Source organism: Narcine bancroftii, chromosome 4 (genome assembly GCF_036971445.1).
Source record: "Narcine bancroftii isolate sNarBan1 chromosome 4, sNarBan1.hap1, whole genome shotgun sequence".
In the NCBI taxonomy this organism is placed as follows: Eukaryota; Metazoa; Chordata; class Chondrichthyes; order Torpediniformes; family Narcinidae; genus Narcine; species Narcine bancroftii.
In genome coordinates this window covers 237,791,714-237,814,780 of record NC_091472.1, presented here as the reverse complement: position 1 = coordinate 237,814,780, position 23,067 = coordinate 237,791,714, and the positions used below count along the sequence as shown (strand labels likewise).

Sequence of the window (23,067 nt, the reverse complement as noted above, 5' to 3'; positions counted from 1 at the left end):
TTGCTTTGTGTACTCACTTCCCATCACTGATTCCAAGCCTGTCAAACGGAAGTGAGTACAATTGGCAGCAAATACTTACACCTGTTAAACACCATAGACCAAAGAGAAAAATATCTCCTCTCCTAATCCTACTGTGTTTCAGCCTTTGTTTCGATTAGTACCATTTGGATCAGATGCATGAGGACTGCAGGTTCCTGTGGAACTGCTCACATTCACATTCATGATACTTCAGGGGATCTGAAGAATGCAATCTTAGTTATATGATGTGAAACACAAAAAAAACTTGTAACAGTATTTAAACAAAAAGGTAAGGCTTTTTAAGCATTAAAATAATGTTTCATTCTCACCAAAAAAATATATTGTTATCTACTATGGACACTGCAAGACTGGCTGAGTTCCTCCAGCGTCACTATCTCGGAAGATCTTTCCTGGAACCAACACACCAATGGCATCATGAAGAAAGCCTCTACTTCCTCAGAAGTTTGCGGAGGAGCTAGTGGAGTTGTTCAGGTGAACCGGTACGGACTTGAAGGGCCGACATGGCCTGTTTCTGTGCTGTAAACGGTTATATGGTTAAAGTAATTTATGTTTGAAGTGGAACCATTGGACGTGAGCAGCAGCAGAACTCACAGAGCAAAATCCAATAAGGAAATTAGAAGAACGAGCTGAATTCTCCATGATGATTTTGATCAGATGAGTAGGATTGAACAGGTGTGTCATCTGTCAATTATCCTCAGTTCTATTTGACTGCCATGGAACCAACAATGGGAAATTTAGCAGCTGAAATTCTCCATCATGTCAAGCCAACTCTCTGGTGCCTGAAAAGATTGTTTCTGCTGCTCCTTGTTCTCCACCTCATTCTGGAGCAATCAAATTCTTAGTTTAACTTGCACCAAGTCCACTTCCCTTTTATCTGCCTCATGCTAGTGTTGGAGGGGTCAGGCTGGATTCCAGAGATTGCTGATTGTTTGTGGCAGGAGAGTCAGCACAGACTCATCTTCAATCAAAATATTTTAAAAATATTTCTGGTAGTCAAACTGAAAAACTATATTTCTTTAAATAGTTCAATTTAAAAAAAATTGAGTTGTTTATTGTCACATAAATAGTATGTGAAAGAGTGTTTTGAGGACAAAGAGCAAGGTATAAGGAGAAATACAGTTAAACAGTGAAGTTGCATCATCTTTTACCAAAAAGAGGTCGATTCAAGTGCTTGATAACATCAGGAAAGAAACTGCCCATGAATCTGAAAGTGTGTATTTTCAAGCTCTTGTATCTTCTGTCCAACAGAAGGAGAGAGAAGGGAGTATGACTGTAATGGGATGGTCCTTTAATATGTTGGCAGCTTTCCCAAAACAGTGAGAAGCACAGATGAAGTTGATGGAGATGAGTTTGGTCTGTATGAAGATGTGAGCTGTGTTCACTAATATCTGAAGTTTCCTCCGGGTCTTGGACAAAACAGCTCGTGAACCAAGCTGTGATACATCATCCAACCTGATCGACTGGAGTGGGTACTTGGTGTGGCCTTCTCCACATCGATGGGATCAAAAGCATATTGGGTGACCACTTCACCAAGCACCTATGCTGTGCAAGTGGAGCTAAAATTCAGCTTTCTGCAGCCAATCATTTGAACTCCCAGAAGCATTCCTTCAGTAACATGTCTTCTTGGCTTCATCACTTGTCAAGGCGAAGCGCAACATAAGCATGCGGACAACACATCATATTCCTCCAGGGCACCCTTAAACCTAACAGCATGAACATAAATTTCTCTAATTTTACAAAACCCCACCCCCCATATCATTCCACTATTTCCATCTCTTCTTTACCTAGTCCTGTCTTTTTTTCTCTCCCTCTAGCTTTCCTGTCTTCACTCCCCTTCCTCATGGTTTCTCGCTCTACCTGTCTCTCTGCCACTCACACTTTCTGTCCTCCACCCTATCACCTCTGGGCCTCTCCCTCAGATTCTTATTCCCTTTATATATGTTGTATCTTGGTCTTGATAAAAGGGTTCACACCTGAAATGTTGACTGACCTTTTCTACCCACAGATGCTGCCTGAGCTGCAAAGTTCCTCCAGCAATTCTCAAGCTTTTGTGTTTCTCAAAGGTGACGCAGCTATAATAATTGGGAAGGGATATTGGGAAAATGCTGTATTTCCTTCTGCTTCAGCAGACTCACAGGTTCGTTTTCTTGGCCATTGCATCAATATGGTTGGAGCAGTCAGCTTGCTGGTGAAACTCCCTGGGAACTTGAATCTCTCCATCATTTCCAGTTCAACACCACTGATATCGCCCCCTTTCCTGTTTCCTGAAGACATTGTTCAGCTTCTTTGTTTTGCTGACTCCTAGCTACTAGGAGTTATAACTTAGACCCATAGACAAAGTGCAGGGTTCAGCAATGCAGTCACCCAATCTGTGTTTGGTCTCACCGATGTAGAGGAGACCATACTGAATGAACTGAATGCAATAGATCAGCTTGGATGATGTGTATATAAAGCTCTGCCTCACCTAGAAGGTCTTTTTGTGGCCCTGGATGGAGATGAGAGGGGAAATGTTATGACAAGGTGTGTTTTTCGTGCAGTTACAGAAAGAATTCCCTAAGGGGGTGGAATGATGGGAGAGAGAAGAGCGGATCAACGAGTCTTGGAGAGACATATCTGCAAAAAGTGATATGGGTAGAAAGGGCAAGTTGTGGCTGGCAGTGGGATCATGCTGAGTTTTCATAAGTGATGGGAGATAATGTGTAGCATGCGGGGACTGGTAAGGTGGGAAGACCAGAGGGTGTCAGTCCCTGTTCTGTCTGTGGGAAGGAGGGGTGACAGTGGAAATACAAGAAATAGAGAAAATATGGGTGTGGGATATAGTGGCAGTAAAGGTTCCATTATTGTCACATAATACTACATTTAGAATGTAATATATATGAAATTCTTTAACTTTTGTCTACTGTAAGGGAAACAGAGAGTCACCACTTTGTCCTCACAGAAATGAAGCCCCAGCAAGGAACAAACTCTCAATTTTTGGTTGACAAGACCAGTGGTCTAACCACTTAGCTATTGGAGCCTGAGGGAAGGGGGAATCCATGTTTATTAAAGAAAGAGGATATTTTACATTCCTTGGAGTGGAAGGCCTCATCTGGGAACAGATGCAGCGGAGGCAGAGGAATTAGAAGAAAGGGATGGTGACTTTACAAGGTACAGGATGGGTTAAGGTATAATCTAGGTGCTGAGGGAGTCAATGGGTTTGTTATCGATGTCTGTCAATATTGTCCCTCTGAGATGGAGACAGAGAAGTTAGGGAAGGGCACAGAGGTATCAGAAGCAGTGCAGTTAAATTGAAGGGCCAATCGTTTGTCAAAGGGTATTGCAACATAGCTGACACTTTGCTGTCAGACCCAATGTATCTCATTGGCTCCCATCCCATTTATTCCGACACAATGCTGATGGAGTGCTGCATTGTTGGAGAACTCTTTATTATCTCTTCTTCATGTGAGGCAAATATATTCCATGGCAAAAATTAGTGTAGTGGTTGGCACAATGCTATTACAGCAACCTGGGTTTGAATCCAGCGCTATCTGGAAGGAGGTTTTACATTTTTTTTGTGTGTGCATGGGTTTTCTCTTGGTGCTTTGGTTTCCTCCCACATTTCAAAGACGTACGTGGCGGCATGGTTGGTGTAGCGGGACTGGACTAAGGTTCAAATCCCATGCTCTCTGTAAGGAGTTTGTACGTTCTTCCCATATCTACATGGGTTTTTCCCAGGGGCCCTGGTTTCCTTCCACTGTTCAAAACTTACAGCAGGTGTAGGTTAATTGGGTGCAAATTAGGCGGCACGGGCTCACGGGCCGAAATGGCCTGTTACTATGCTGTATGTATGTGGGGTCAGTAGGTTAATTGGTCACATGGGTGTATTTGGGCTATGTGGACTGGAAAGGTCTGTTACTGTGCTGTATCTCCAAATTAAAATTAAATTGCTTATGGACACCAGAAGTCTGAACAGAAAACATTTGATGCATTTTTACAATAGATGCAGGGAGAGGTTGGTAAAAATGTTTAATATTAGTACATGACCAGTTATACTTGGCCCAAGCAGACATCTTGTGTGGTCATTTTCCAATCCCAAATGGCAGTAACGACAGAGGAACACTGCCAAAAGTATCTCCTGTATCAGAAATGCTCCCGTCTCCCTCTGCTGGAGTACTAGCAGACGAGTGTACTGAGTGAGAATAGTTCATATGGTTACTGCCAACTGGAAGTGAAACCATTGAGAGGATCTTGACTTGGGTATGGTGAAGTTTCAGAAAATTTGTAAATATATTTCAACCTTCTTGCAGGATGGGATATTGGAGACAATTCAGTCCTCTTTTCAAAAAAGATCTGTGACAACGTCAACATCTTCTCTGATTGAGTAATTGAAATAAACTATGATTGCCTTTCCAGATAGTTCTGCTGGCTAATTGCCCTTGTTCCCCACACTCCAACTAAACTAATGCTGGAATTCACCTATAGATAGTCTGTGTTGCTCTCTTGGGTTAGAAGATTGTTGAATTTGGGATATTCAATGTTTCATGTTCAGATTATACCACAAATTATTGCAAATTATATATCTGTAACACTTTGCATTTACTCTGTTTCAATCTGAATGACTGAGTGAATGATTTATTGAAATATAAGCATAATGCATATATACAATGAAAGTCTTAGATGTTGCAGCATCTCATAAACGTGCTATGTTGAGAACACTTTCAGTATAATTAATGTGAAAAATGCCAAGAAGACAAAAAAAGTTAAAATAAAGAGTGGAAATAAAAATATAGGTTGATAAATAAATATAGATAGAGGGGTGGCAAGGTTGGTGAAGTGGTTACTGCAATGCCTTTACAGCACCAGAGATTGGAACCAGATCAGTGTTTGAATCCCGTGCTGTCTATAAGGAGTTTTATGTTCTCCCTGTGTCTGTGTAGTATTTTTCTCCAGGGGATCCGGTTTCCTCTCACTATTCAAAATGCACCAGGGGAGTAGGTTAATTGGGTGTAAATTGGGCAGCACCGACAAGTGGGCCCAATGGCCTGTAACAGTGCTGTATGTCTGAATTTTAAAAAAAAATTAAATTAAAAGATAGGTAGATAGATAGAAAGATAGACAGACAGGCATTCACATTTGGGCAGCTAGACAAAAAGGTGCTGTGTCAGTAGTTTGTCTCCAGAAATATACACAGACAGATTTTTGCTGCTTTTGTAGTAGTTTGATGGTTATAGTAGTTCAAGAGCATGCTAGTTGGAAAATAAGCTGTTCTTGCACCTGGAGGAGCTGGACTTCAGGTGTCTGTCCCTGCTTGAAAGAAGCAATGATGGGGGCCCATTATGATGTGAGCTGCCTTTTTGACATAGCACCTCAAGTCCAGCATTTGTGTGTTGGACTATATCCCTCTGAACATTACTTATCCATGTAGATGTCCAAATGATTTTTCAATCCTATTCTTGTACCCACCTCTTCAGCTTCCTGTGGCACCTCATTTCATATACCCTCTCATCCTCCTTGGGGAAAAAAATGACCCCTCAGGTCCCTTTTAAATCTTTCCCCTAGTACCTTAAATCCAAGGCCAGTGGTATTTTTCCAAGTCCTTCACAATTACAATAATTACAAAGAATAAAAAATATTTTTTTATGTAAATGCATTAATTCTTTCTTTTTGTAAATGAATGTAATATACATACTTTATTACGACTGCAATTCTCTATATGGTTACTTGAACTGTGAACGTGACCGTTTATTCTGTTGCATCATCATCCTTACTGGTCCTTTATCTCTCAAATAAAAGTATTTGTAAATAATAATCAGATTTCAGAAGAATACAGTATCCAGACAACAGCACTCAGATTCCTTCTCCTTGAACAGGATCCCATCAGGAAACATCAGGTCACCATCTCCTACACCATAACTAATTCATCACTTATAGTCATCTCCCTCCCACAGCTTCTAGTCTTTGTTTTCTAGTCCCCACATTGTTAAGCTCTACCTCCTACCCAAGATCCACAAACCCAACTGCCCTGGGTGCAAGCTCCTGCCCCAGTAAGGAGGACATAGTCATAGGATATCATATATTACTATGACCACATAGTAACATAGTTGTGCTAGGCATGTAGTAAGCGAAAGAACCACACAGAGTCGAAAGTGAGTTGGACCAAGTGACTTGGAGATCTGGCAGTGTATGCCTGACCTGCTTGCATAAACCATGCCAAACAAATCTATCCACCACTAGTTGAATGATTGCCAAAATGGACGGGTGGACCAAACCATGTAGTGTGTCCAAAACGCAACACCACCAAGTAGCTGGAACAGTGGGCCAGGACTGGCCGGGGGACACGTCACAGAGGAGCTTGCTGCTTATTAGGCTGATTGGGATGTCCTCAGGCAGGCCCGAGACTGCGGTGCGGTAGGCCCCATTTATTTGTCCAGCTGCTGTGCCTCGCTGAGTGCCGTGTAGTCCAACCCTGCGGACAGGGAATACACTGAGTGGATGGAGGTGCGAGACAGTGTGTCAGCCATGACATTTTTCCTGGAGATGAGTTTGACGGAGGTGGTATACTCCAAGATGTATGACAGGTGGCATTGCTGCTGTGCTGTCCATGGATCCGACACATTGGTGAATGCGAAAGTGAGGGGTTTGTGGTCCATGAAGTCTGTGAACTCCTATCCCTCCAAGAATAATGAAAGTGCTGGATGGTGAGGTAGAGAGCTAACAGATCCCTGTTGAAGGTCCTGTATTTCAGCTCTGGGAGGGTTGCAGGTGCTGGCTGAAGAATGCAAGTGGTTTCCACTGATCCTGCTGAGTTGGAAGCATAAACTATGAAGGCTGTGGGCACATCCACCAGTGGGTGTACCAGGAGGGTGGCATTTTCAAGGGCACCCTTGGCCTGCTCAAAGGTTTCTGCTGACTCTGTGTTCCAGGTGATTTCTTTGGCTTTGCCCGACCTCAGGCCAAATAGATGTCACATGACTCAGGCCGCTGATGGTAGGAATTGGTGAAAGTTGATCGTGCTCACGAACTTCTGTAGGCCCTTGACTGTCTGGGCATGGCAAAATGATGTATAGCCTCTGTCCTCCAGTTGACCTGGCACCATGTGCAGTAGAGAGGCCCATGGGCTGTCTGAGCACCAGATGATCCCTATCTCCTCCATTTTCCTGAATTCCTCCTTGGCAGGGTGGAGTTTGTTGGGCGGGAGCCTGCATGTCCGGGTGTGTAGTGGTGGTTCTTGAGTGGGATGTAGTGCTGTACACCAGGCTTAGGGATGTCTATGGAGAACTGCAGCATAATAATGGTCAGGAACTCCGCTAGTTCTCTGGCAAATTTGTTGCCTGACAAAGTCACAAAATCAAGGTGTGGGGCCGGTAACTTGGCTTAGCCGGGCGAGAAGGTCTGGAAGGTCTTGGCATTCACTTGGCACCATCCCTTGAGGTCCACTAGGAGGCCATGTGCCTGTAGGAAATCTGCACCCAATAAAGGCTGCAAGACTGCTACCAGCATAAAGGACCAGGTGATACGGCTGGAACTGAACTATAGTGGGATGTTTCGCAAACCATATATATGAATACTGATGTTGTTAGCAGTGGTGAGCATCGGTCCTGACTTCCTGGTGCAGATGTTGTGGCTTGATGGGGGCAAAATACTAACCTCCACCCCTGGGTCTACAAAGAACTTTCACAGTGGCCAGCCGCCATAGCCATTAGCGACGGCCAGCCCTGGCATTTCCCAGAAAAGAACAGGGTGCATCTTGAACCCCACTTTTGGTGGTAAATAGACCAACTGTCCGAAGTGGGGTTGCTCCCTGCTGTGGGTGTCACTGGCTTCATTGGTGGCATGGGGAAGGCCCGGTCCTTAAGGCATGATGCAGCAACTTGGTCAATGGAGGCCGCGCCATGCTGCTTTGGGTGCCACAAGTTTCTGTGTGGACTGCTGGGTCATTGAAATTGTCATCAGTGATGAGAAGGCGGATATCTTCTGGCATCTGCTCAAGAAAGACTTGTTCAAACTTGTTTATGGCTGTCTGGTAGTGCCAGTATCTCATTCATTAAGATTGATGGTGTGCAGTTGTCTAGGCCCTCCATGTGGAGCAACTGCGCTGCATGATCACGGCAAGAGAGGCCAAAAGTATGGATCATGAGCGCCTTGATTGTTTCATACCTGTCCACAGCTGGTGGCTGGTATAGGAAGTCGATAATGCAGCCTGCTCTTTCCTAGATGAGTGAACCAACTACATAGTAGTACTTGTGATGTCCAAGATTTGCCTGATCTGGAATTGGGCTTCGGTTTGTTCAAACCAGACCTGCATCTGTGAGGTCCAGAAAGTCAGCAATTTCAGTGAAACTTCATTCTATGTGCTTTGTTCCGACATCATTGGATACAAATGCCATTTGGACTGTTGGGGCCACCAATGTAGTCGCACTAGACACGCAGTGAATGAAAGAACCACACAGAGTCAAAAGTGAATTGAACTAACTGACTTTAATAGGACTCTCATATGTGCTTAAATCCCTTGGAACCCAATGATGCTCGCTCACAGTCAGATCTGCCTCGGACTTACCTGCAACTCCATGAGCTAGTTCGTCTGTTGGATGGGCGAACAGCTACAATATATAGTGTGTTTAAATAAAACGTATTGCAAAAACACTGTGTGTATGTGTGCGTGGTATCATCGTACCTTGACTCTTTGTCAAGTCCCTTCCCATCTATTTCTGGGACACCTCACATGCTCTCCATCATTTTAACAACTTTCAGTTCCCTGAATTAGACCAGCTGATTTTCAACATGGATATCTAGTCCCCTTACACTTCCATCCATCATAAAGGCCTCAGAGATCTCAATTTCTTCCTGGACCACAGACCTGACCATTCCCCCTCCACCACCACCCTCCTCTGCCTGGCAGAACTTGTCCTCACCCTTAATTGCTTGTTCTTTGGCTATCCACTTTCTCCAAGTCACAGGTGCAGCTGTAGGTACCTGCATGTGCCCCGGTTATGCTTGTCTATTTGTGAGCTATGTGGAGCAATTCATGCTGCAAACATGCATAAGCAAGGCTCTTCAACTCTTCCTCCATTACACTGATGATTACATTGATCCTACCTCCTGTGTGGAGGTAGGATTTGCTGTACAGCTTTGCTGAATTTTGCTGCCAACATCTACCCTGACCTTAAATTTACTTGGTCCATGTCCAGCAATACTCTCCCTATTCCAGATTCCTCAGTCTATATTTTTTCAGACAAACTACTGATAGACATCTTTTGTAAATCCACTAACTTTCATTATTTCCCTGATTACACCTTTTCACACCCTATCTATTATAAGGACTCTATTCATTTCTTTCAATTCCACATCTCTACTGCATCTGCTCCCATTGTTAGGCCTTCCAGTCCAAGACTCCTGAGATTCCTCTCTCTTCAAAGATAGTGGTTTCCTCTCTACATCTATAAACTCAGACCTCAACCACATCTCTTCTATTTCCCAGACATCTGCCCTGGCACCTTTCCCCCACAGATGCAACAAGGCCGAAGGCACGCGGTCGCCTAGACTGTACATATGGAGCAGCAGGGTAAAAAAATCCCCTTGTCCTCATCTACCACCTACTGGCCTTTGTTTCTAATATATCATTCTCTGAAATTTCCACCATCTACAATGTGATCTTAGCACTAGACACATCTTATTCTCTACTCCCCTCTCCACTTTCCGAGGAGACCACTCTCTCTGGGACTCCCTCGTCCATTCATTCCTTCCCATTTGTTATACCTTTGGTACCTCCCCCTGCGACTGCGACAAACACTATATAAAATATTTAAATATAATATATTTATAAAAATATATAAATAAATAATGTGTGTATGTACATATATATTTTATATAATATATATGACTATCCATATCCATCTATATATCTATCTCTATATATAAAAATCCATATCTATATATAGATATAGAGATAGATGGAGATAGAGTGAAAGAAAGAGAGAGAAATAGAGAGAGATCGATATCCATATGTATATACGTATATATGTGATTATTATGTGCTGTGTATTATGTGTGTGCACCATGGTTCAGAGAAACTCTTTCTACAGTCAGATGATCATAAACTTGCACTTGAAATGGTTAAAACTGTGATAAACAATTTGTAAAATTATTAAAACACAAAAAAGTCCTCAACGTAAAATAAGTTGTAAAAACATACCTTTCTCCCATTATTCTTCAGGCTAAGAATCTATGAAATGATAGTGCTTCTGATCTCCTGCCAGGTCTGACTGGCATGGTGTTGGAGAGGAGGATCCCTCACTTTAATACTGAGCTCTCCTGTCAGGGTTTGGCCAGAATCCAGTGAAAGAGCAGAGTGACAGGTGCAACAGCATCTGTTGCTCAGCAGGTCCTGGATATGCAAAGGGTCCACGTGAATTTGGTGATTATTTCCATGTGTGTGACTGAATGCTGGCAGTTTCCTTCACAATTGCTAGCCACAGCTTGCCCTATTTGGTTCAGTTCATAAAGAGAGTGTTGAAGCTCGATTAATTTAGAATCCTCAGAACACAATGATTAACCTCTTGTGTCCATTGTGATAATTGCCCCATTTTTGCATTGGACAAAAATAGAGAAACAATAATGTCAAAGGGCATGGAAACAGGCTATTCTGCCCACAACTCTGTGCCAACCAAGTGGAACATTAGACCAGGCAACACGACTGTTAGCTCATCGCTATTACATCACCAGAAACTTGGGTTCGAATCTGCCTCTGTCTGTAAAGAGTTTGTCTGTTCTGCCCATGACCTGCGTGGGTTTTCCTTGGGTGCTCCAGTTTCCTCCCACCCTTCAAAAGTTTGAGTTTGTAGGTTAAATGGGTTTAATTGGGTGGCATGCATTTAAATGGCCAGAATCAGCTTCCACCATGTTGAAAATAAAATTTATATTTAATTTAAAACATTTGACATTTTCTCTTGTTTTTGTTGCTATTTTCAAAATGTAATTTCTCAAAGTTTCATGCATAAACACCATAACCAATGTTGATTTACTATTACATATCAAATTTTGTGTTTACAATCTGATTATTGTTTGAGTTGATTGTCCATTACTCTTGTTGGGGCTGGACAAGTTGGAGAACAAATTGGGATCTGCACTACCAACATGGAAATATTTGCCTATAAATTGGATGTATTCTTTCCATGAATCCTATCATTAGAACATGGAACACAGAACAGGCCCTTAAGTCCATGATGTCTTCATCAGGTATGATGCCAAATTCAACTGACCATCTACTTGCACACAATCCATATCAAAGTTGAAAATTCAGAATTATTGTCAGAGTGCATGCATAACAACACATACAACCCTGACATTCCTGTGGGCCAGGCAGAATATCTCACCATCCCCTTCATATTCATGTGTCTATCTCAAAGCCTTTTAAATACTACTATTGTATCAGCTTCAACCACTACTTGGGAAGCCCATTCAAGGTGTCTACCAGTCTCTGCATAAAATATTTGCACCACGTATCTTCTTTATCCACCCCCCCCCCCCACCTTAAATGTACGGCCTCTCGCAAGTGAAGTAAAGATTTGGACTATCACTCTACTTAGGGCTCTCATACTTTGATCAGGTCTTCCCTCGGTCTCTGATGCTCCAGAAAAAATGACCCAAGTTTGTCCAACCTCTCTTTATAGTTTTAATCCAGCAAGTATCCTGGTAAATCTTTTCTGCACCCTTTTCAAAACCAGTCAATCCTTCCTCAGATAGAGTGACAAGAAATCGACACACCAAAGTCATATATAGCTGCAACATGACTTCATAATATATATTCAAAATCCTGCCCAATAAAGACAAGCAAACCATACACCTTCTTTACTCCCCTATCTACACTTGCATGGCCACTTACAAGAACCTCTTGATTTGGATTTCCAGATCATTGCTGTTAAAGGTTTGCCATTAACTATGTATTTTCCATATACTTTAGATTTCCCAAAGATCAGCACTTTATACTTGACTGGTTTACATTTCTCTCCCAATGTCTGTAACTTATCTGCTATCCTGTTCTCCATTTTGATAGAAATCTGCACTGTTTACAGCTCCACCAGTCTTAGTTTAAACTATAATCCTATTTATTGACCCACATTGCATATAAAACTAGAATTAATTCATATTGTTCAAAAAATTTGTGGAATTGGTTAAAAATGAGTTTGCAAGAATGTTAGCTTACTTCCTACCTAAAAAGCAATTCCCAAATGTGCTGGTGGAACTCAGGAGGTCATACAGTGGCCAAAGAAATAAGTAGGCAATCCATATGTTGGTAAAAACACAGAAATGCTGGAGGAACACAGCGAGTCTTTTCAGCGTACATGAAGAGCAAAGCCATATTGCCAATGTTTCAGGCCTGAGCCCTTCGAGGAAGAAGGAGAATGAGTCAGAAGCAGGAAGTCTCAGAAAGTCAATGCTGGAGAGAGGAATCCAGGCCCACAAAAGATGTTAATTGGATATGATAAGAGACTAGGTAAGATTTTATTGTGTTTGTGTGAAAGGAGACAGGGAAAAGGGAGAGAGACAGAGTGGGGGAAGGCAATAGGGGAAGAAGTGGGGAGAGGGGATGTTAATGAAAGCCAGAGAAGTCAATATTAATTCTATCCAGTTGGAGATGCTCAGTCAAAAGAAGAGGTGTTGTTCCTCCAATTTGTGGGTGGTCTCAGTCTGGCAGTACATGAGACCATGTCAGCAAAGGAATGGGACAGAAAATTGAAATGGGTGGCCACTGGAAAATCCACTCTATTGCAGCAAACAGAGCCAAGGTGCTCAACAAAGCAATCTTCCAATCTGTGTCCAGTCTCTCTGATGTAGAGGAGACCTCAATGGGAGGACTGGATGCAGTAGATGACCCCTGCAGATTCACAAGTGAAATTTTGCTTCACTTTGAAGGTCTATTTAGGACTCCGAATGGTGATGAGGAAGGAGATGTGGGCACAAATGGAGCATCTCCTGTGGTCACAGGAGAAGGTTTGAATAGGACAATTGATGGGGAGGGAGGAACGGAGAAAGGAGTCACGGAGGGATGGTTCCTGCGGAAGGAGAAGAGGGGTGGAGAGGGGACTGTCTGTCTAATAGTGGGATCACGAGGCAGGTGATGGAAATGGTGGATGAAAAGTGCTGGATGCGGAGGCTGATGGGGTAGAGGGTGATGATGAAGACCCTGACCTTGTTGCGCATGGGGGCAGAGGAGGCCAGGATAGATGTGCAGGTAATGGAGGATATGGTGAGTGCCAAGTTGGTGGTTAAGGAAAAACCACGTTGTTTGAAGAATGAGGTAATCTCTAATGATCTGGCATGGAAGTCCTCATACTGGGTGCAGATGCGATAGAGACAGAGGAATTGAGGGAATGGAATGGAATCCTTACACAGGACAGGGTGGGTGTGGGAACGTTGGTTTGTAGGAGATGGAGACAGAGATCAAGGAAAGGGAGATTGTTGCTAGAGGTGGACCAAGTGAATTTGAGGTCGGGGTTGAAGTTGGCCACCAAGTAAATGAAATCAACGAACTCATCATGGATACATGAGGCAGAACCATAATTAGTCATCGATGTACTGGAACACACTTGCCTGTGTTTTGGGCTTAAGCCCTTGTTTAGGTATGGTTATAGGCCAGAAATATCAACTGCCTATTCCCTTTCCATGGATGCAATGTGACCTGCTGAACTTCCATGAGCAATTTTTGTGTATTGCTCTAGTTCTCCAGCATCTGCAGACTTCTTGTTTACCTACATACCCCAAAGAGGGCTTTGAGTTGCCAACTGGGTGAGTCCAGATGCAGCAGTACCAGGTCTTAGCACTTAGTTCCACAGCACCCTGAAAAGATTGCCAATGTGAGCAGCACCATCCCCAACACCACCCAGGTGTCATTAGTCTGCTCTGAGGGGAAAGTAGCAGGGGAGCTGGCCTTTGTAGTTGTGCATTTCTTTGCATATTCCTTCAGCAACCATCCTGCCCCACCCAGTCCCATATGACCAGCAGGATAGTCACAGAATCAAACAGAGCATTATATTTCAGCATATAATATCATGAGGAGCTTAGATAGGGTGGAGAGATAGTAACTTTTTTCCTGAAGCGACATTAGCAAACACCAGAGGATGTCAGTTTAAGGTGAAGGGAGGAAAATTTAGGGGAGATGTCAGAGGAAATTATTCAGAAAGTGGTGGGTGTCTGGAATGCATTGTCGAGAATAGTGGTGACATTCAAAAGCCTCTTCAAAAGGGACATGGATGTAAGAAAAATATAGGACTAGGGGTGTGAGGTAGGGAAGTGTGAGATTGTAGTGGAGTAAGTTTACATAGGTTGGCACAATGTTGAAGGCTGAAGTGCCTGTACTGTGCTCCAACCTTCTCAGTTCTCACTGCACACAGGCAGGAGGTAGGCCATTCTGACTTTCAAGCCCTATTTAATTCTATTCTCCAATTTTAATTGGGTCATGAGATGTCTCAAGTGACCATTGAAGCTGCTATTTGAAATCCCAAATGTAAGTAAGGTTTTAATTTAAGTGGCACCAAATGAATTCTGTGACAGTTTTGTGCTCCTTGATATCTGTGTCTCTTCAACAGCAGCCCTATTGCTGGAGCTGGGAGTAACAGTTTATGTAGCAAGGGACTGAAGCATTATGCAATGATTGATATCACTAGTTCTGCCAGTGGGAAACATCCGCTGCATTCACATGAATTGTGACCATGAGCTTGGTCTGATTTTGAAATGGCTGTGATCTCATGTGGAAATTTCTGCTGACAAGATTCACTTTAGTAAAATTGATTTTAGATCTCATAATGCTAAAAATATTGGCACGATACAATCTAAGTTCTTGTCATGTAATTTCAAAAACAAATATGGCTCACAGCTAAGATTGTAAAGGAGGCAATTATTTCGTATCTATGTTGGCACTACTGGAGAAAAATAAATTTTATGGGAAAACACCATCTGAACTCTTAATAACCTGCACCTCATGAATAACCTACACACTAGCAGTCATAGAGTTTCATTTGATTTTAGTTTCTAAGAATTGCAAATGAGAGAGTGAATGTCATTATTTCTGCTCATACATTTGTGGTACCTTGGAAAAACATGGATTCAATGCTTTTTCCTTTGCAAAATGGGGAAATGTCAGCCACATGTGGCCTCTGTGTAATATAGAACAGATCTTTCCCAAAGATTAACATTACATTTTTGGTGAACACTTGGCACAACTTTCTCTCCATTAAAAATGTTTAGTTCAAATAACTTGTAAGTGTTGCTGAGCAAGCGGAAAGGGTTTAGAGCTAAATCTGGTCAGGCTTTGTTGTGTGGAATGAACAATCTTTTCGCATGTGTTTTTAATACATTCAAGTTTGTGATAAAAGGCATCACTGTATTTATGGAATGGTGCCATTCAAACCATGTGACAAGCTAATGTGGCAAAAAGATAGAGCTCGAGGGATGTGGAAGCCATATTTTATGCACATTTTCATAAACTGCATTTCTGCCTTGTTGGCATTTATTTGCAAAATTAAATTACAGATGCAAATAACTTCTGGCCAATTTACAAACAAAAAATGGATTGGAAAGATTTAGAAGGGTGTAGGCAAATATGTAAGAAATAGGAGCAGGAGTAGGCCATCTGGCCCATCAAGCCTATTCTGCCTGCCATGCAATAAGATCATGGTTGATCTGGCCATGGACTTATCTCCAACTACCTGTCTTTTCCTTAAAAACCTTAATTCCCTTACAATCCTGCAATGCTTCTAATTGTGTCTCAAATATATTTAAAGAGGTAGCCTCTAATACTTTTTTGAGCAGAGAATTCCACAGATTCACTCCTCATCTCCATCCTAAAGTTACTTCTACAAATCTTGAGGCTCTCACCTACCAGTGGAAGTAAGTTAGATGGTTTTGTAAGATCCCCGATCATTCTTCTGAATTCCATTGAGTATATTTCCAGATGACCAAATCTCTCCCCATAGACTGACCTCCTCATCTCCAGAATCAAATGGGTGGAACTCCTCTGTACTGTTTCTAAATCAGTATACCTCTTCTCATGGAAGGAGGCCAGAACTGCAGACAGGTGTGCTCCAGGTGTGGCCTCATCAGTGCCATCTGCAATTGCAGCAGAACCTCCCTGCTCTTAATTTCAATCCCTCTGGCAAGCACTTGTCTTCCTCTTGCACCTGCCAACTAACCTTTATGATTTATGCACAAGCACTCTCAAGTTCCTCTGCACAAGACCATGTTGGACTCTTCAACCATTTAAATAATAATCGATTCAACTCTTTTTCCTTCCAAAGTGAATGACTTCACATTTGCCAACATTGCACTCCATCGGCCAGATCTTTGCCCTCTCACTTAACCTCTCTATATCTCTCTGTGGTCTCTCCGCATCCTTTATCCTTTGCACAATTTGCATTTCCACGTGATTTTGTGTCATTAACTAACCTAGAGATGCAGCACTCTTCCCTATTGTATTACTTGAACAGTTGTAGAATGAAACATGAATGTTTGCAGATGCTGTGATTGCAGTAAAACACACACAGAAGGAAGTCAGCAGGTCTCACAGCATCCAAATCACGATGGCCATTGTCAATCCATGCTAACACCCTTCCTCCAATATCTCAACATCTTATATGGAACATTAGGTTTTTACGTGACACCTCGTCAAATTCCTTTCGGAACTCTGAATACACCACATTTGCAAGTTCCCCTCGAAACACTTTGCTTGTTACATCATCATAAAACTCAAACAAATTGATCAACTATAATTTGCCTTTTGTAAATCATGTTGATTATATTGCATTAGATAAGGCTTTCCTTAATCATCAGCTATTTCTTTTAGTATTGACTCTAGCTTCTTGCCAATAATTAATGTTAAACTAACTCATTTATAATTTCCTGCCCTTTATCTTCTTGAACAAGGGAGTTACAGTAAAACCTCATTAGAATGCCGTAGTTGGGGTCCAAGATTTCATATCGGGTTACAGCTGAGTCGTGGAACAGATGCAGGGGCGGCTGGTGCGGGACTTCGGGGCAGGGACGGCCAGCGCGGGATGTCAGGGCAGGGGCAGCCGCCGCGGGAAGTGTGAAAGATTAGTAACTTTTTAATACAGGGAACCAAGTTGTGCTCCCCATGCTCCCATGAACAGCAAAGTGATATTGTCTTGATGATGTTGGTGTTGGATAAATATTGTCCAGATATTAAAGAATAACTGTCCTCCTTGAGACAAGCTTTTGACAATGTGGAAGCAAGCGACTTTGGAAAGGTTATTTAATGATCAAATATCCTCAGAAGACGTCTCTGTAACTTAAACCTTTTCTTATCTCTAAGTTCTGGCAGAGGGGTTTCGATCCGAAATATTAACTCTCTTCCCCTTCTCACAGATGATACCTGACCTGCTGAATTGTTTTGTTTTTTTAAAAATTCCATTTCTAGCACTTCCTGTTTTGCTTTTGATTTTCCTTTTCTTTACAATACAGTAATATCCCCATTATCAAGCAACCGACAAAAACATCACAGAAAAATAAATAGGTAAAAAACAAAAGTTTAAAATTAATACCCCAGCAGTCAGTTTGCCAATCCATACAACATGGAGTCTCATGCAACCGGAAAATTCACTTATCTGACATCCACCAGCCTCCATAGGTGCCGGATACTGCGGGTTTTACTGTAATTATTTCACTGATTTCACTTTACAGGTAATTTTTTTTTAAATTTCAGGTGGCACAGCCAATGGTTTGAACCAACAATGAAAATGTACCCCTCAATCACCTTGCTGGCTACCTATAGTCTGGCTCTCTCGCTTTTCGTCACCGATTCCCTTCAGCAAGGTAAGACCATTGCAGCTACTGAGCCGGAACTTGCTCTTAACTTTGCAGTTCATGGCTCAGAAGAACAATTCTAAATATTTGGACTAAGAATAGATTCCAATTTCGTAAGGTGACTTGGCATTCTGAAACATTTTCCAAAAATACTGTGTGATATGTTCCAAGAGTTGTGCAGTCCCACGTGAATTATTATGACAGATTCAAGTAGAAAGTGGAAATGTGAATGTTGAAGGATGTACTTCTGTTGTGTGCTGATCATATTCACAGGCATATTTCCCTAATTCTACACAATCTGTTTCTCTCCTCATTATCAGACTTAATGTCACCTGTCAATCCTTAATCAACAGTGTCATCAAGGTTTATAATGCAGAAGCAGGCCCTTCTGCCCAACTCGAACATGACAGATAGTTGTTTACCTCAGTGAGTCCCATTTCCCCATGCCCTTTCCTATCCACGAACCTGTCTTTAAACATTGTAATATGCGACTTCCTCTGGCAGCTTGTTGCATATATACTCACTGTGTAGCAAGTATCCCCTCCACTTCCGCCTTTCAACCTTGGCCTTCTCATCTTAAAGCTGTGCCCTCTAGTTTTAGACTCCCCTACCCGAGGAACTGGACTATGATGATTTTCCCTTACCCATCCTGATTTTATAAATCTCTCCAAGGTTACGCTGAGGTCTGCAGATGGATTACATTTTAGTCAGATTAAAACAAAAGTTTGAGAGTGTATCAAATTCTATCAGAAGTCCACACACTCTCACTTATGCAGGACCTTAGTAAACAACCTTGAATTAGAGTGTAAAAAGACAGACACATGAGCAATGTTTACTATTCTGGCGTGCAGAGTCCTACATTAGCGGCTGCCTGTGTTAGTTTGACGGATAAATTTTAGAAGTGTGTATTGACATAAATAAGAATTAGATTAAACTGAGATTGGTCGATGAGAGTGAAACCAGCTCCCGTTTTTGGAGAAGATGTAGACCAATTGTTGCTGAAATGGGAAACTCACATTACTTTTGTCCAGTGTATTCAGATCCTCAACATGCCTTTATGTTACTTTCAACCAATGAAGCATTTATTTGATGTAGACACTGGCATAACAGTGGAAATTCAGCAGCCATTATTCACAAATAGCAAGATGATAACTACCAGCTCATCCTGATGTTAATGGCATGGATTGAAAAGTAGGTCCTTGTGGAATTTGGCAGGTTGATGCCATCCCTTGATCTTCCAATCATTGTTGAATCTGAATCTAGGGATCTCCATAACCACTATATTCCTTAGTTGGGTGTCCACAAATTCAACCTTCTTTACAAGATCACAAGATATAGGAGCAGAAGTAGGCCAATCAGCCCTCTGGATCTGCTCCACCATTTTATCATCCTCCCACTCAGCTACGCTCTCTGACCTTCTCCCCATAAATCTTGATGCCTTGACTCATCAAATACTTGTCAATCTCTGCCTCAAATACACCCAAAGATCTTGCTTCATCACTGCCTGTGGCAACAAGTTCCACAGCCTCACAAGCTTCTGGTTAAAGAAAGTTTTCCGCATCTCTTTTTAAATTGATGCCCTTTTATCCTGAAGTTGTGCCCTCTTGTCCTAGATTCCCCTAGCATGGGAAACAACCTTGCGACATCTACTCTGTCCAGGCCTTTCAACATTTGAAATGCCTCTAATGAAGTTCCCCTCCCCATCCAGCTGTACTCCATCGTGTAGAGTCGAAGAGTCAACAAATGTTACTTATATGCTAATGCAGGGGTGGCCAAACCATTGCTCGCGAGCCACATGCGGCTCTTTAACCTTTAATATGCGGCTTGTGCTGCCAGTCTCTCCCCCTCACCCACTCGACTTGCGCTGCCGGTCTCCCCCCCTTCGCCCGTCCAACTCGCGCTGCCAGTCTCTCCCACCCCCCCCCCCCCCACCGCCCCGACTAATTTCGTAAGCTGGAAATCTGATTAAAATATCTCTAATTTTTTGGTTTACCTTTTTTTACGTATCTGTGTCTTTGTAATTATTGAAATTAATGCAAGTTAAGTTTTAAAACTGCATGCATGAATAAATATTGCATTTAATATGCATTTCTTAAAATTTATGTAATTTTTTTGTAACAAAATGTGCATGTAACAATAAAAATGCATGTGTGAATTTTGTTCATGTCCTGCGGCTCTCGAGCATCTGAGCTTTATCGTTTGTGGCTCTTCTTGGTCTCAGCTGGAATGTATCTCTAAAGGGATGAAGTATTCTCCAGCAATTTGTTCATGTTTTCTCTGATCACTGCTGACTTGAATTGGGACCTCAATGACCTGCATCTTCAGTTTCCACAGCTTTAAGTGCTAGAATTCAGCTCTCACTCCCTCTTCAAGGTAGTTCTGAGTCCTGTATCTTAAATGTTCCTGTTCTGCCTCCACCACCTCCTCTAGAACTTCATTCCAGATTCTTAATTTGTGTGAATGATTTACCTCTCAACTTCTTTTTATGCCCTCTTCCTTGCAAATTAGGCTATGGTGGCAAGGTTAGTATACTGTTGGTGCGTCACTTACTGCATGAGCAGCCCCAGAGTTTGAATCTGCTGCTCTCTGTAAGGAGTTTGTATGTTCTCCTCGTGTCTGCGTGGGTTTCCTCCCACATTCTAAAGATGTTTATTGGGAGGTTAATTGGCTAGTTGGGTGAATTTGGGCAACATAGGCTCATGGGCTGGAAGGACCTGCTACCGTGCTGCATTTCTAAATTAAATTTAAAAAAAATTAAATCTAGTTTTAGACACCCTATCATGGAAAACAGCCACTGGTTATTGACGCTAACTGCTTCTCTTAATTTCATACAACTCTATCTCAGCTTCCTTTACGTCAGGGAAAACAGATCTAGCCTATCAATCCCTCCTGATATCTAAATCATCTAATCCAGGGAATATACTTGCAGATCTGTATTATTACACCTTTCAAGCTTACAGTGTGGTGACTAGAACTGCACATGTGTGCAGCTTAAATATTCTACAGATATAACATGATATCCCAATGATGAGGAAGGCAAGCATGCTATCCACCTTCCTTGCCACTCTTGTCTACCTGTGTTCCATTTTCAGGAAACGATGTACTCTACCCCAAGTCTCTCTGTTTAACAACATCCCAGAGCCCTGTCAATCACTTTCTTTGCCTTGTTGTGGTTTAATATCCCAAAATGCATCACTTCACATTTAAGAAACACAGGAGACTGCAGATGCTTGAATCTGGAGCAAAAAGACAATCTGCTGGAGGAACTCAATGGGTTGAATGGCATCAGTGGGGAAAAAAAACAAAGTTTGAGACCAGAACCTGACTTCAAGATGGATCATTTTGACGAGGCAGTCCCCAGGTTAAATACAAGTTCCATTACCTAGTTCTGTCTTTAATTCGAATTAGTGTGCAAGTTGGAACAGGTACATATGGTCCTTACTTAGTGTCAGCTTAGCATATATTTTACCTTTATATGCATATAAAACACTTCCCAATACACTAAAACATCTTAAACATAATAATGCAGTTCATAATAATAATAATAATACAGGTAATAATACAGTACTGTATGCAATAATAAACATAATTACATATGATTATAAGATCATGATTAAAAATTAACACTTTCAGGAGAATATGATGGAGTGATGATTATAGTACAGGTATTTTCAATTTTGAATTCTGAATATCGCACCCAGCTTCTTCGCTGGCTCTCTCTTCGCCCCCCCCCCCCCCCCACCCCCCACCGCAGTTGGAACAATTGCACTTAAAGCTGGGTGGCCATTTTCTGACAGCAGATGCGTGTCACCAACTGCCTGACAATCGACAAGGCAGTGAGCCAATGGAAGGTCAGCTCCACGCGAACCGGAAGTAGACGTCATTCTCATTCTGGTCACCTTGTCGGTTCAAGACTACTTGACCTGCTGAGTTCCTACAGCAGATTGTCTTCTGCACATTTCACAATTGTCTTATTCAAGTTAAGTTGCATCTGTTAGTCCTTTGACTACTTTCCCAGTTGATCTATATCCTGTTGTAACCTTTGACAATCTTCTTCATTGTACACTATGCCAACAATATTGGTGTCATCTGCAAGTTATAAATCATGGCACTAACATTGCCATACAAATTGTTACAAACAACAGAGGACCTAGCATCAACCACTAATCATGGGCTACAAATCTTTATAACTACTCCACTCCCACACTCTGATTCCTTCCAACAAGCCAATATTATATTTAATTGACCACCTTGCTTTGGATCACGTGTGATGTAACTTTCCGGATCACCTACCTTGTGGGACTGCATCAAAGACCTTGTAAAGTTCATATAGTTATCCACCACTCTTGCCCTCATCAATATTTTTAGTCACTGGTTCAATGAATACAATCTGATTTGTGGAACATGAATTAGCATGTAAAGAGCAATGCTGACTACCCTGAGTCAGTCCATGCTTTCTATATACAGATAGGTCATGTCTCTCAGATTCCCTTCCAGTCACTTTCCCACCACAAATGTTCAGCTCACAGGCTTTTAGTACGCTGACTTGTCCAGGTAGCCCTTCATAAATAAAGGTAAAACATTTGCCAGTCTTGCCAACACTTCACCTGTGGTTACCAAAGAGATGACGGCCTCTGCCAGGATTCCATCAACTTTTCCCTTGACTCCCGTAATTTCCCACCACAAATCGCTGGGATTTATGCAACTTTTTGAACTATGTCTCTTTCATAAGGTTGAATATTGAAGGATATCACTCTTCCCCCACTTATGGTTGGCGTAGTGGTTAGCGCAGCGCTTTTACAGGGCCAGTGATCGGAACCAGATATGGGTTGGAATCCTGCGCTGTCTGTAAGGAGTTTGTACATTCTTCCCATATCTGCGTGGGTTTTTATCTCAGAGTTCCAGCTTTCTCCCACTTTTCAAAACATGCCAGGGGTGTAGGTTAATGGATGTAAATTGGGCGGCACATACTCGTGGGCGAAATGGCCTGTTATAGAGCTATATGTCTAAAAAAACCTAATTTCTTTCCATGTCTTTTTCCATGGTAAATGCAATTGAGAGGTAAACATTGAAGACCTTGTCCATTTCTTGTAGCTCCACTCATAGATAACTACACACAACCTCAGGGGTCCTAATCTCTCACGAGCTGCCCTCTTGCTCTTAATGTACTCAAGGAATCTTTTAGGATTTTCCTTTATGTGATCTGAAGGTATATTTCATGTACCATTTTTG

The 23,067-nt window shown here is 42.1% G+C and overlaps 1 protein-coding gene across 1 annotated transcript in view; it reads left to right on the top strand.

The window, feature by feature from the left end:
• Positions 1-23,067, top strand: part of LOC138761741 (collagen alpha-1(XII) chain-like) — a 142,735-nt gene that overhangs the window by 941 nt on the left and 118,727 nt on the right. The window contains exon 2 of the mRNA XM_069934406.1: positions 17,735-17,844. Coding sequence (XP_069790507.1) covers positions 17,763-17,844 — 82 coding nt within the window. The 5' untranslated portion in view covers positions 17,735-17,762. The remainder of the gene's footprint in view (positions 1-17,734; positions 17,845-23,067) is intronic.